The sequence below is a fragment of the Vigna umbellata genome, chromosome 10, assembly GCF_029865625.1.
Source record: "Vigna umbellata cultivar VRB3 chromosome 10, Vumbellata_1.0, whole genome shotgun sequence".
NCBI lineage: Eukaryota > Viridiplantae > Streptophyta > Magnoliopsida > Fabales > Fabaceae > Vigna > Vigna umbellata.
This window is the reverse complement of record NC_142174.1, coordinates 3,637,345-3,651,656: the sequence shown is the minus strand read 5'-3', so window position 1 is coordinate 3,651,656 and position 14,312 is coordinate 3,637,345. Positions and strand designations below refer to the sequence as shown.

The 14,312-nt window shown below is 33.3% G+C and overlaps 3 protein-coding genes across 3 annotated transcripts; 2 read left to right on the top strand and 1 right to left on the bottom strand.

Annotated features, from left to right (window-relative positions):
- The first annotated feature begins 2,382 nt into the window (after nt 1-2,382).
- LOC124832557 (17.4 kDa class III heat shock protein-like) lies at nt 2,383-3,330 on the top strand. The gene is made up of 3 exons (XM_047306786.2): nt 2,383-2,529; nt 2,609-2,876; nt 2,993-3,330. Exons 2-3 carry the CDS (start codon nt 2,652-2,654, stop codon nt 3,245-3,247), a joined length of 480 nt encoding a protein of 159 aa, XP_047162742.1. The 5' UTR covers nt 2,383-2,529; nt 2,609-2,651; the 3' UTR covers nt 3,248-3,330.
- Nucleotides 3,331-3,379: 49 nt separating this feature from the next.
- LOC148191673 (protein SLOW WALKER 2-like) lies at nt 3,380-10,755 on the bottom strand. Its single transcript, XM_088100632.1, has 16 exons — nt 10,034-10,755; nt 9,559-9,634; nt 8,933-9,052; nt 8,441-8,516; nt 7,867-7,935; nt 7,604-7,684; nt 7,166-7,237; nt 6,819-6,911; nt 6,562-6,708; nt 6,385-6,468; nt 6,132-6,275; nt 5,926-6,015; nt 5,774-5,856; nt 4,953-5,333; nt 4,430-4,652; nt 3,380-4,339 (listed from the first exon to the last, which is right to left on the bottom strand). Exons 1-16 carry the CDS (start codon nt 10,713-10,715, stop codon nt 3,674-3,676), a joined length of 3,087 nt encoding a protein of 1,028 aa, XP_087956758.1. The 5' UTR covers nt 10,716-10,755; the 3' UTR covers nt 3,380-3,673.
- Nucleotides 10,756-11,745: 990 nt separating this feature from the next.
- Nucleotides 11,746-13,674, top strand: LOC148191672 (small ribosomal subunit protein uS2). Its single transcript, XM_088101041.1, has 5 exons — nt 11,746-11,973; nt 12,106-12,368; nt 12,602-12,799; nt 12,929-13,151; nt 13,377-13,674. Exons 1-5 carry the CDS (start codon nt 11,823-11,825, stop codon nt 13,469-13,471), a joined length of 930 nt encoding a protein of 309 aa, XP_087957167.1. The 5' UTR covers nt 11,746-11,822; the 3' UTR covers nt 13,472-13,674.
- The last annotated feature ends 638 nt before the right edge of the window (nt 13,675-14,312 follow it).

Here is a 14,312-nt window from a genome sequence, read left to right as displayed (position 1 = left end):
AAATATCTATAGTTAAATTCCAAAAGGTATTTATAGTTATTTATATAATTATAATTTCACACGTACTTATACATAGAGCATGTATTTTCATTGGTATTTATGACAACAGTACGTAAGGACGCTTTTTTATTGTACTCTTATAATAGAAATTTCCACGTTCTTTATTTGAAAAATAAATTCAAAATATAAGTGTCACGTGAAGCCATTTAATTTCATGAAATAAAACTAATTAAAAAAAATTTGGTCCCATAAAATAAAAATGTTTTAATTTTGATTCTTGTAAAAATAATATTTCATTCCTAAAACTTAAAACTTATTATTCTTAGTCCCTACAATATACTTCTTTTTGTTTAATTCTAAGTACAATACATTTTTTATTTTAATCCTTCTAAATTTTGAAATTACTAGTTTACTCCTAAATTTTGTTTTAACGTAAATAAATCATATTTATTTTAAAAATTCTAAAAAGCCATAAGTGTAATAACTTTCTACCTGGGATAGTGTCATCATTCATTAACAGATGTCACATGAAATATGGATAAAAACAAAATTTAAATATTTCAAGACATAAATACTAACTTTTTTTTATAAAGACTAAAATAAAAACTCATTAATTTTAGTAATATCACTAAATTACTAAAATTTAATATAATTGTACATGACCAAAATTATATTTAATTTATTCATTATAATCTTAACTATTTTCACTATCCCAATTTTTTCCCCAAACATTGTCACTGCACATGTTTCATCCACAAAACTTAGAAAAAAAAGAAGAAGAAAGAAAACTCATGTCATTGTCAACCACCTCATATGAAAATTGTCTTCTTTTTTCTCTCAATTAACTTCAAAACTTTTGAGTTCTAAGCAAATTTTGTCATCAACAACATGAACATGTATCTTTGTCATGTATGGTTTTATAAAAAGAGTGGTCAATCAATATAGTTAAATCATCCATCACTTTGAGTCTATATTCAGCAATTTTTTTTAAATCACCACCTTACACATTTATAAATTTTTATATTTTAAATTATACAATTGAGAATATAACTTTTTTATTTTGTAATGTATTTTTTATTTTATATTTTACAATGTATAATTCAAAAAACATTTTTTTAAATAAATGTACAATTTAAAACACATTCGTATTCTGAATAAATATTTCAAAATGTATTTTTTGTGTTCCAAAAAATATAATTTAGAATATAAAAAAAATTGTATTTCCATATAGTCCATAATACAAAATATACAAGATTGTAAGTTAAAATTATAATGGCATGAAAGGATTAATTTAGTCAATGCTCCAAATTCAACTGTACATGATAACTAACCATAATGGTTTACAACCAGTTTCTACCAGTTTCTTCTTACACCTTCGCATATTTATTTTTGCACCCCACATTAAAGAAACATCTCATTTTTGTCATTTTAGACTGTGTAATCCAAAATAAAAAAATGTATTTTAAATTGTCATTTTTCACTTTGTGAATTAAAAAATTTAGAAGTTATTTTTTTAAAAAAAAAACAATTATCAGATCGTACAATTAAAAAGTAAAAAATAAATTCCAAGTTATATAATGTAAAAACAAAAAATATTAAGAAAAAAAAGAGTTTTTAGATTACATGATTTAAAATTAAATTTTTATTTTTCTATTATACAATCCAAAAAATAATTTTTTTAAATCTTTTTTTGAATAATTCAGAAATATTTTTTATTTTCAAATTATACGAGTTTGGAAATCATTTTTAATTTATAGATTCTACAGTCCAAAAGAGTAAGATTAGAGTTTTTTTAATTTGGGGGTGTAGAGAGAAATACATGGAGGTGGAAGAAGTGTCCAGATTTTATTTTTGGGTTTTTCTTATTTCTTTACCATTTGTTTATGAAACAATTATGCAGATCAGTAGGATACTAACCCTTCATTTTTATGATTGTTTAAAGTTAATGTATGTTACTAGGCTTACACAGTCTTTTAAGTCTGATAAAATGATTTTTTTATTTATTTTGATTTATGCGAAATAAATTATCTGTTTTTACTTTTTCTAAAATTGAAAATTATTATTTTATTTATGTGTTTTACAAGGTTTTAATGATTGTCACAAAGTGAAATAGAAATATTAAGAAAAGCTTAATTTCTCTCTTGCCATGGAGCTAATTTCATAGAATTAACCAATTTGATAAAAGATTAATGAAGGAGTGGAACTAAAAGGTATGATCATAATAGAGACAAAACTTGTTATAAAATTATGAACATGAAATATTTTGTTATAGTAAAGTGCATGGAGAACTAAATGTGATTTTGACACGTACATAGAGAGAAAGAGCGTTAACTTTCTACAACTGTCCAGAGAATTCCACGTGTGAACAAAAATGAAGAGGATGTTTCCAGAAGGTGTGGACAATTACTCTAGATCTTTCTTAACTCTTCCCAAAATTCTTCTATTTATATTTTCTGCACTGACCATCACTCAACTAACTTAATCCGAAAAAGATAATCCTTTCTAGATTCTCGGAGAGCACAAACTAAGGTTGGTAAATTCAATGATGTTTTTCTCTTGTATGTTTATGTTTTCTGAGGTTGTTTTTTTTATTGGGTGGTGAATTCAGAATCTGAGTTTTTGTGGGTTGCATTGGCGTGTGAGAAACGAAGATGAGCAGAGTTGGTGATTCGTTAAACGTGGATTTGGCGGCTGCAGTGAACAACCTCTTCAATATTCCTGAAACCATGGAAAAGTTCATGTTTCCTTCTTCTCGTGCCCATGACCACCATGAGAGCAGAGGGGTTTCTAGCATCATTCCAGTGGACATTTTAGACACTACGAAGGAATTTATATTCTTCATGGATGTTCCTGGTCTCTCCAAGTCTGAAATTCAGGTACATGACATGATGCCTCATCATCCCAATGTTCTTCCTTTCTAGTGTGTGTATAAGAAATTGGAGATTGTGTTAAAAGTGTGATGTGTTGAAATGTATATGCATTTTGCTTGCAGGTGACAGTTGAAGATGAGAAGACACTTGTGATACGAAGCAATGGGAAGAGGAAACGCCATGATGGAGATGATGAAGGGTGCAAGTATCTTAGGCTGGAGAGGAGAGGGCCTCAGAATTTGCTGAGGAAGTTCCGTTTGCCTGAGAATGCCGATGTGTCTGCAATCACAGCTAAATGCGAAAATGGGGTTCTCACTGTAGTTGTTGGGAAGCACCCTCCTCCAAAATCCAAATCTGTTCAAGTTGCTATTGCATGAGTTGAGAGTGTTTATGTGATCTTGAATAGTGTAATGAAATGTGATCAATGGTGAATCTTCATCAAACACTTCATTTTGATCTATACTTGACATTTTTATCAGAATTTAAAATTGTACGACTGCCACCAAAGATGATAGATAACAAAACCACTAATAAATTGAAATTTGATTTTTGGTTGACTAAATTGTATATTGCACAAAAGATACATCCAAATGAAGATATGGATTGATACAGGGCCATTAAATTAAACAGCCACAAGCAATACAATTTAGAAGCAGTCAAAACTGATAGCATACAAGAATAACATGGTGATACTTCCTTGCCTGATATGGAATTTCTCAAAAATTGTTATAACAAAACTGTTGATGCATTCCTAAAACTCAATCTGGCCATAGCCATCTTTTGTCTCGGTCAATGCAGCTAATTTACTTTTTTCTTTTCTTCGATTTGTTTGACTTGTTTTTCTTAGGGGAAGCTTTCTTCTCAGTGTGGTCATCATCTTCCATTAGATGCTCAAACTCTTCATAACTTGCAAATGGAGATACACCTTTCTTACCACCACTTTTATGTTTTCGTTTTCTTCTGCCAACTTCCTCCCCATCACCATCAGAGCCATCATCAACATCTCCGATCTCAATATCAATGGCATCATCATCAGCATCAGCATTATCATCACTGCCAACATCGTCAGTTGGAGCATCATCTTCCTCCCCTATATCAGCGGGTATATCCATATCCATCTCACCGTCACTAACATCACCAATCAAGTCCTCATCTTCCTCACCGGCAACTTCATCCAAATCATCATAATCATAGTCAGTGTCTGGTCCCAAAGATGGATCAGTAGAATCCAACAGATTCTCTATCTCTTCATTATCACTCTCATCCCCACCATCAACCTCACCATCATCAATATCAAACAACTCCTCGGCTGCCTCCTCATCAGCTGACTTCTTTTTCTTTTTCTTCGATTTAGTAGTAGAGCTCATTTTGTTTGTGTAGAACTTGTGGAAGACAAGATCCTCGGGGGGCACATCTGCCTCCGCTAGTGAAAGAATTTCTGCCCCAATCAATTGATTGTTGACATCCATCTGCAAAATAAAGAAACCAGTTAACAAGCTGAATCAGGAGGCTAGATAAGAGAATGGGACATTACTAGATTGAAAAGTCTACACTTTTACCTGCTTGGCAGGTTCAATCTGAGAACCACCATGCCATGTGCTTTGCTTGGGTTTTTTCTCCATGAATTTGTCTAGGAAAGCTGTCATGGAGAGATCATTTAATGGATTTCCATTATAGACAATATTGGCACCGGAAAGAAGAGTTTGGGCCATGGTAGAAACTGAAGGATGTGCATGTGAAGCAAGCACCATTAACTCCCACCAACTTACACGGTCTGCATTGCTATAGGATGAAGAAAATATGTAACGTACGATGTACAAGATAAAAATGTCACAAAGAAAGATCTGGCTCTAAATGAGAAAATGAACTTTTAAAATACAAATACATGCATCACAATCTCTAAAGATGCTGCCTTTTTCATTGGTCAGTTTTAAGAAGATTTTATCTTCCGAAATAAATACCCCACCTTGTGTTTTTTCATTTTAACAGTTCCACATGAAATTGCTTTGAGCAAACAATGGAAAAAAGAATTGTATATATTAATATCTGAAATGACGACTAGTTGCAAAATCGAATAATTACCAGTACGAAGGCTCTCTGTGTCGTGGATCGTAGCCTCCACGAAGGGAAGACTTCTCAGCAGATAATTGTGACTGTGAACTTTCATTATTAGATACAGATTTTGATTTTTTTGATTCCTTATGAACAGTTTCATCCTTTGCAAGCAGAAATCCCGCATCCTCTGAACCATCGTCATCAGAATCATCATCTTCAGAAGCTGCAGGAAGATCATCTTCACTCTCTGAAGAACTGGCGTCAGCATTGGGGTCCTCGCCATTCTTTGCAACTGCAACATCATCCTTTTGTTTATTTGATAAAGAGCTGGGTTCATTATCAGGTTCTATAACATCTTCAAAGTGTTCAAGTTCATCATCTAGAGACTCGTTCTGCAACACCATATTCCTACAAGAGAAGATGGTGTTAGAATATCCTCTATTTATCGTTATTATATTATCATTATAGTGTCTAAAGTTACTCTATCATGATTATATTATATTTAGGGTTATTCTATTTTTTATGATTATATTATGTCTAGGTTACCCTATCTATTATATACTCTTGTATCAATTTATTCTTATAAATAGAAAAAATTATGATATACTCTTGTATCAATTTATTCTTATAAATAGAAAAGATTATAAGAGAGACCAATTAAGCCTTCTAGGATTATTTTATACTTTAACTCTCAAGTGTGTCTAGAATTATTTTACACTTTTTTCTGGTCAAACGTGTTATGGAAGAATCCTGTCACAAAATTCTCAGTGCAGACTTATATAGGAAATATATGTTTTTCACACTAACATAAAAGTAGTGGCAATGGCAGTGAAAGAAAAAGCAATTACCATAAAGGTGGTCTGGCTTTAAGAAGTTCGGAAAGAAGAAAAAGGCAAGCACAGGCATATTGTGGTGGCTGCTGAAGTGCAATCTGAAAAAACAAATGTTCAGTAGTATGTGTAAGAAGAAAAACGTAGAGAAAGGGCAGTTTAATAATCACCTGCATTAGACGTTTAGAAAATGCTGCTACACGCTTTAAATTAACATCCTTTTTCATTGCTCGGAGGAGAAGTGCAATAAACATTTCTGCCTGAGGACAAACACATTAGAAAATTCTACAGATTATTGAAGAAGATTATTGAAGAATAGTATAAGCACCCATATTTTTATCAAAAGAAAATGTAAGAAAAAAAAAAGTTTTCTTGCCTTGGATGTATACATGGCAGCTGGAAGCAAAAGTTTGGAATACAAAGCACGGTAAAACCGATCACTGGCTATCTGATTTTTGGATGAAATTTTATCAAGAAGCATCAGTGCTTGAACACCTACATTAAAATTCTTAGAATGAACCTGCAAGTTTGCAGAACCTTAAACCTTAAGATATCGAGGTAATGATGAATACTAATGCAACCATAACATACTGCATACAGTTTTTATTTGCTAACAAATTAGTAATTACCAGTTGGAAAAGTACTGGTGTTTGGACTTCAACAATGTCATCAGCTTCATTACTTGAGACAAAAGGAAATGTTCTATTCACGCCCTATGCCAATACCAAATGAAATACCAGATTACAACTGAATTTAACATGATAAAAAAGGTCACAAATATTAACATATATTATTATCATATTTACAGTTAGGAGAACTGATAAAAGCCGAGAGTCCAATTCCACATGTGATTCTGATAACTCTTTTGACTTGTCCTCTTTTGCATTTCCCTTGCCCTTGCCCTTGCCGCTTTTATCAAGCTTCTGGTTACTGGTTGCATTTGTGATTAAAACCTGAAGGTGTCCAATTGTAAATATTTTCCCGTTCAATTATTTTTTAGCTTGAGTAAACAAAGTCATAATATTTCAGATAAGAAAAGCTTCAAGGAAAGAAAAACCAATACCTTAAACAAAGCAAAATATACATCTATAAGACGTTTTGCCACTTTAGGTCCATCTCCTTTATTTGTTAGGCGGATTTGGCTCAAGAAATTAATCTACAAAAGTAGAAAAAGCAGCCAATGAGATTCTTCGAACAGACCATAAGTTTAAGAAAATTTAATTTAAGAAAGTAATCTAAAATTGAAGGGCCATTTCAGAAACCACAGAAAAGTGGTTTCAAACAGATATATTATACGATGCATAATATTTTCATTGATCAAGTAACAACAAAAGGTAAAAAAATACACAGTGACTCCTACTTTGCAGAAAATGATGTAAGAAAAGGTGAGGATCAAACTATAGTACATACAGCGTGGTACTGTGATCGTGGTCCTAAATGAGGCCGGAAAAGAAAAGAATCCACCTCGTCAATAACCACAGCCTGTATAGAAAAATTAACAAGAAAATAAATCAGTAGCTAAAACAAATTAAGAGGTAAAAGGGAGCCTAAACGTTAATGTGAATCATTGCCAAATATCATGAAACCCCAAAACGTAAATAGTCAATATATTCTTTAAAGGAAAATGAGATAAACGAAGTCATGCAGGCATGAAAACTTTTCAGCCTGCAAAGTTCCTTCAAGTATTTATCTTACTATCAATTACTTAGTGATATCAATAACTTAGTGATATCAATAAACAACAAATATTGGCTTAAACACTAAATATTGGCTACAAAATCATTTATAGATACCCCCAAAGCTGAAGACAAAGGTTGAAACAATAGACACATTGATAAATGTTCATACCTTCATGTTTGGGTGGTCAGACAAAAGGTTGGATAAATGAAAGTCAGCATTAGATGCTGCTTTATTATCTGGATCACCAAGCTGAAGCAATATCAAAACCACCCATCAACAAAGTAAAAGAGAGAGAAGCCACATAAAATAAAACAGTCTTAGTAACAGAATGTAGTAGTTCTATAACCGGCTATTGTAATTTTATTGTAACTTGACCACGTGAAGAAGAAACACAATAAATGAAAACTGGACATAGGTCACTGTCAACTCACTTTATTAACAAGTGCAGAAAGTAGTTTGCGTTCTTGCTCTGACTTCCGACTCAGTAGCACATATATGGCCTGCAAGCAAGAAAGGTGAAGATATTAACAACAATACATTCAATACATCTGAGAACATGTTACAACAAGGTGAAGATAAGATCTTATTTAAGCTCGTGCCCATCTCATTAGCTTTTTTAGCTTATTTAATAAGATTCATGCAAAAAACTTACTAAATATACATTTTTAGTATATTCCATCAAGCTTCATGATTTAACTTTCGAAATAAATAATGCTTTGATTAAGTTGTTTAATCAAGGACGCCCTAAATATCTTCACATAATATAAATTACAAAACCGTTCTTAAAAAAGATAAAACCGATTGAGGAAAAAAAAAATTCCTATTATTTATTATGAATAAGAACTTTCAAGTATCCCCCAGTAGTTAAGACAAAAATTTTCAGTTTATTAAGTTGATTATAGTAGCAAACCTTTTGCTATAGTAATATTGAGTCACTTTGTAACTTGGAGGGGAATGGGAACCCAAAAAAAAACAAAAGGAACAAAGTATGAACAGAAAACCAACCTTTAACGCCTTGTTTTTCAGAGCTGGTAGCATATCACGAGATGCTTCTTCAAGGGCAACAACAAAACGTTCATACCTGAGACGTCAAAAGCTATTCAGTGCATCACTAACAAAAGAGCTTGAGTGGACTGTAAAATGGGTCTCATTGATAATTAGAAATATTCCTCAGGTAAAATGCGTAGAAAAGTGATGTAAGAAGTTTGGACTCGGTGATACAGCTATAAGTAGGCCTAAAATCATTTCTCCTATTCTTCCAAGGCAATATTATGGCTCCTCAAGCAAAATACCAATTAAAGTGACTAAATGCTAACTAGAGTTCAACTATTCTTATTATAATGGAGCACATAATTAAAATGTACAGAAAGCATCCAAAGTTTACGAAACAAAACACGCTATGAGAATATAATTTGCGTGAGAAATTTGTAACCAAGTCAAATCATAGAAATTGATTTAAGATAAAAATGTGAAAATGAATAGTGTTATCACACATACCTCTGCTTCAAACACTCCTCCCAATACCAGAAAAGGAGAAGAGAGTAACCATCTTTAGTTTCAGGAAGATGATTTAGGGGTTGCTGTATCAAGGTCTTCAATTTACGATCTGGTAATAAGCTGCAAGAAAAATAGAGAAAATAACGTATCTGGTCAGAGCGCTGAAAGTCTGAGGCATCACGTGTTTTAATGCTACGCAAGAAAGTCAATTGAATGAAAACTTTCAAAAATTTGCAAACCGCAAAAGTACTTTACATGTAATATTAGAATAACGGGCCTGTTGGGAGAGTAACATGAGATGTGTGCAAAGGAGAAAGACAGAAATATATTATTATCTTTCAAATTTGACAACATTCTAAAACTTTAGTCATGTTAGAATAATTATCATCATGTCTTATTTATTATGACTATATCGTGTTTAGGATTAGGATTATTCTATTTATCATGTATTTTGTATTAAACTTTCTTATATATATAGAATGAAAGTGGTAGGATCTTTTAAACCTTGGAGAATTATTTTCCAGTTCCATAGATTAAATCCCATTCTTACAACTTTTTTTGAAAGCTCTATGAATTATATTTCAATGATAAAATAATTTTTCACAGGGGAGTGGAAAAATGCACACCTTGCAATAAATAATTCTTGCAGTGCTTCAAAACCCGTCAAGGCATGCCGCTTCCCAACCTTGGATGTCACCATTCCTAGTTTAAACAAGAAACACTGTCAATAGCTCAACTGTAAAGACACGGTATGAATATAGTGAGAGAGTCAGTCTCACTGGTAACACATAATTGAGTATGAATATAGTGAGAGAGTCAGTCTCACTGGTAACACATAATTGAGAAGCAAGATCATAAAATTGCTATTGCATAGCTGCAGATGAAACTAATAGCAAGTGCAACACTCATCCTTTACTTTTCAGCTCTCCTACTTCTACAACACAATTCCACAAACACTTAAAAGAAGAACACCCGTGTAAGAACTATAGCTCAAACTAGACATAAATAACTAACTCATCACAAAATCCAATTAATGATACTGAAAACAAGAAAGAAATTATGACACTAGATTATCCCCACCAGTGAACATTCTTAACTTACCCAAAAGAGCGTCAAGAGAACGCAAATTTGCCATTGGATTATCCCCCACCAACACAGCAAAAGCAGACACTTTATCAGCAGCAGTCCCGGACCTCTGCGTTGAAACCAACATCCTGATATCACCACTTTTCCCCCTTGATGACTCATAATCATTAGCATACTGTGCCATCAACCTCTCCCCCAACTCCCTCTTCTTCTCCACGAACCCTTTCCAAGCTTCCACATCCGTTAACTCCACCCTCTTCCCTTCTCCAATCAATTTCCTTTCCAACTCCGTCATGTCCTCAAACCACACTCCCAAACCAATTGCTTTCATCAAAGGAAGCTTTGGCAGGTTCCTGAACTTGTTGAACCCCTTTTCCGTACTGGAACCATTCTCCAGTGACAGAACTGGGGGTTTCGGTTTGGGTTCGGATTTGGGGTTAATCTTCTGGTGGGGTCCATTGTTTTTGCTCAAAGTTTTGTTCTTTGGCTTCTGGGTGCTTTGGGGTGTGGCTTTTTCAGGTGGTTGTTGCTTCTTTGGGGGCTTGTTCGTCTTAGTTTTGCGGAAATCGACATCGTTGAACCCTGAGTGGGAGTGTGATGTGGATAATCCAAGCGAGGAAGCGAAGGAGGCAACGTCTGATTTGAGGATTTCAACATCTTCTGGTTTGTTTGACTTGCTGGTCTTCAATTTCACCATAGCTGTATACAGAACAAAAGAAGAACCACCAGTTTCAGAGAACGAAATAGAATTAGGTAGGGTTTAAGAAACTGTTGGGCCTCACTCACATAAAACACTACTTTTAGGCCCAAAACACATATCCTTCTGTGTATAATTTAAGAAAATAAAATACTGATCATTTTTTTTTCAAAGATTTTGTATACAATAATTATCAAAAGTGGTTATCTACTATAAAACATAATTGTCACAAGTAATCTAAATATTTATAAAAAATATTTAAATATATAAATTACAATTAGATTTATGATAAATATTTCGTACAATTACATACTATTATTTATAATATATTTCTATATTTATAACAATTTTAAACATTTATAACAAAAAAATATTTACATGTGTAAAATTATATGATTATACGATGTAACCCACATGGTAGTTAATGTGATAAAAGAAATACTGATTATTATAAAAAATTATTTTCTACAACTATTTTTCTAAATATACATTTTGTTCTTATTTAAACAATTGTTATATTAATTAATTTGTTGGTTATGAATAACAACCTCATGTTTAGAATGACTTATGCAATAAAATTATGAGCTATGATGTATTTATAATATAATAAATTAATTAATATTTAATTTAATTTATAATATAATAACTTATGCAATAAAATTATGTTATTTGGATAAATAACTTATGAGCTATGATGTATTTTGTAAATAAAAAACATAGAAGTTAAACCATAGAAATCAACTCATTTTATTATCCCAATGTATATTGTTTTTTACAGTACTGAACTTACATCACTGTCACTGTTTAAATTTAAACAAAGTTTAAATTTAGACAAGAAAATAAAGTTCTCCAAAACAATATTTTTTATTGATCCTGCTCATTGGTTAGCATTCTGTTATTGGGCTTGTTCGTAGGTTGTTCATCTTTTAATTGAGCCTGCTTGTTGACTGGCCTTAGCCTAAAAAATAAAAAGCCCATTGGTGAAACCCATTAGGGTTTTCTACTTTATATTACAAACGAATTAGGGTTTCCACTCTGAGGTTATTTGCTGTAGTCAGAAACACTAAGGTTTTCAAGCTCTTGTTTGGGAGCTTGCGAGAGGTAACAATGGCCGCCACAACCAACGCCGCTGCCCCGCCGCGCCAGCTCTCTCAAAAGGAAGCCGACATCCAGATGATGTTGGCAGCCGACGTTCACCTCGGCACCAAAAATTGTGATTTTCAAATGGAGCGCTACATCTTCAAGCGCCGCAACGATGGTAACTAACATTTTTATTTTATCTCTATCGATATACAATAGACAACAGCGTTGTGTTATACAATTTTGAATCTGCAATAGCTACAGGAGCGCAATATGGTTTTGATTTGTTGTGGTGTGGATTTGGTATTAGGTATTTACATTATCAACCTTGGTAAGACATGGGAGAAGCTTCAACTTGCTGCTAGGGTTATCGTTGCAATTGAGAACCCTCAGGATATTATTGTGCAATCTGCTCGGCCTTATGGTCAGAGAGCGGTTCTCAAGTTTGCCCAGTACACTGGTGCTCATGCCATTGCTGGAAGGCACACTCCTGGTACCTTTACCAATCAGCTCCAAACCTCTTTTAGCGAGCCTCGCCTCCTTATCCTCACGGATCCAAGAACAGATCATCAGGTTCATGATCTACCTAAACAGTAATATGTGAAATGCATATGTTTCTCTTTAGCTTCATTTGATTTGGTAGTTAATCTAATTTTCCGTTAAGGAATATAATGGGGATTGTTGATCAATGTTTTGCGGACAACACCTCTTGGGATGATGATTTTTTTGGTTTTTTTGTTTCGTGTTTTTCCTTCCATGCTGTTGCCTGCGTTGTGATTTTAACATACATGGGTTTATTTTTGCAGCCCATTAAGGAAGCTGCTCTTGGAAACATTCCAACCATTGCTTTCTGTGACACTGACTCACCCATGAGGTATGTTGACATTGGGATTCCTGCCAACAACAAGGGCAAACACAGCATTGGGTGTCTCTTTTGGCTTCTTGCCAGGATGGTGTTGCAAATGAGGGGTACCATTCGTCCTGGCCTCAAATGGGATGTTATGGTAAGTATTTTCTTGGTCTACTTTTCTTAGTGGCATTGTTAATGAGCTTATTCGGTATAATTTAGAGAGAGGCAGACTTTTGGGAGGATATTGAAGGAGTTTGTTTTCTTAATCTTTTGTTTGATGCAGGTGGACTTGTTCTTCTATAGAGAACCAGAGGAGGCTAAGCAACAAGAGGAGGAGGAAGCTCCTGCTGGTGATTATGCCATCACTGACTATAATCCTGGTGCTATTGCTGCTGATGGCCAGTGGCCCGGTACAATTGATCAATCGTGGACAGATGCAGTTCCACAACCTATTCCCGCTGTACCTGGCGTCAACTGGGGAGCGCCACCCTCTGCAGATGCACCTGGTACATCATTAATTTGTTTTGATAAACACGAAACTAAACTGAGTTATTTTACGTATTCTATTGTTTTATATATATTGTCATCTTTAATGTTGACTGACCGTTGCATCTGTTAGTTTTTGTTTTGGTTGTCTTTTATCTTTAATTTGTGACATGATGCAAATACAAAATGCATGTACATTTGTGATGGCTGGATCTTTGCATTCATTTTTTGTGTAATAATTGCAGTTGCAGGAGATTGGGGCGAGGCTGTTCCACCGCCACAACAAATCCCTCTTCCTTCATCCGGAGTTGAATCTGTCCAAGCAAGTGGCTGGGATTAAATTATTGTTTTTGATTCTATGATTTTGCCCCGTGTTGCAATTTAGTTTACTCTTTGGAAGTAAAATATGGATCAGTTTTTTTGTAGAAAGGAACTTTTTTGGTTTGAGTGTCAGAAATATTTTTATTAACAAACATGGAATGTTAGGTAATATGATGTCTTTGGAAATTCGTTACTCACTATTTATATTCAGTATTTCGATTATTTCGTGATTGTTGAACCGATATCCTCGGTTCTATACCGGAGCAGTTCATAGAAATCTAATTTGGCGAAGATGATACATTTTTTCTTAATTTTATAGAACCTTTACTGGAATTTGCTTTATCTTTTTAACTGTATGCCTTTGTTTTCCACCTTCATCTACGTTGATTTTTCTGCATGCGTAATTGAGAATGGGGTTTTGATATTGAATATATTATCCCTGAAAGTAGTATTTTATTTAGACATGTAAAGAGATGAGGCCATTTAGCATACATAGATTTTCAGATGTTCACTACGTCGAGGAAGATTGCAAGCTTACACCAGATTTCAAACTTCATAGTGTTAATACGAAGTAAATTTAATCAGCCTCTAGTTTTTCAAGTTTTCGCGACGTGTTTGTTCTTGGAAATTTAATAATGATTCAGTAAACATTTTAGATTTGAATTTGTATAGTTTACAAGATTCTGAAATTAGATGTTACTATCTTTTTTGCAAACGTTAAGTCCGATTCCGACTTTTTAAATTTCGTATGGAATGGCTATGTAGATATCTCTCAAATGTATATTTACCTTTATTTTGTTTAAGTTTTGGAATTTATATATCTTTGCTTATTTAATAATTATTTGATATTTTATACGTGT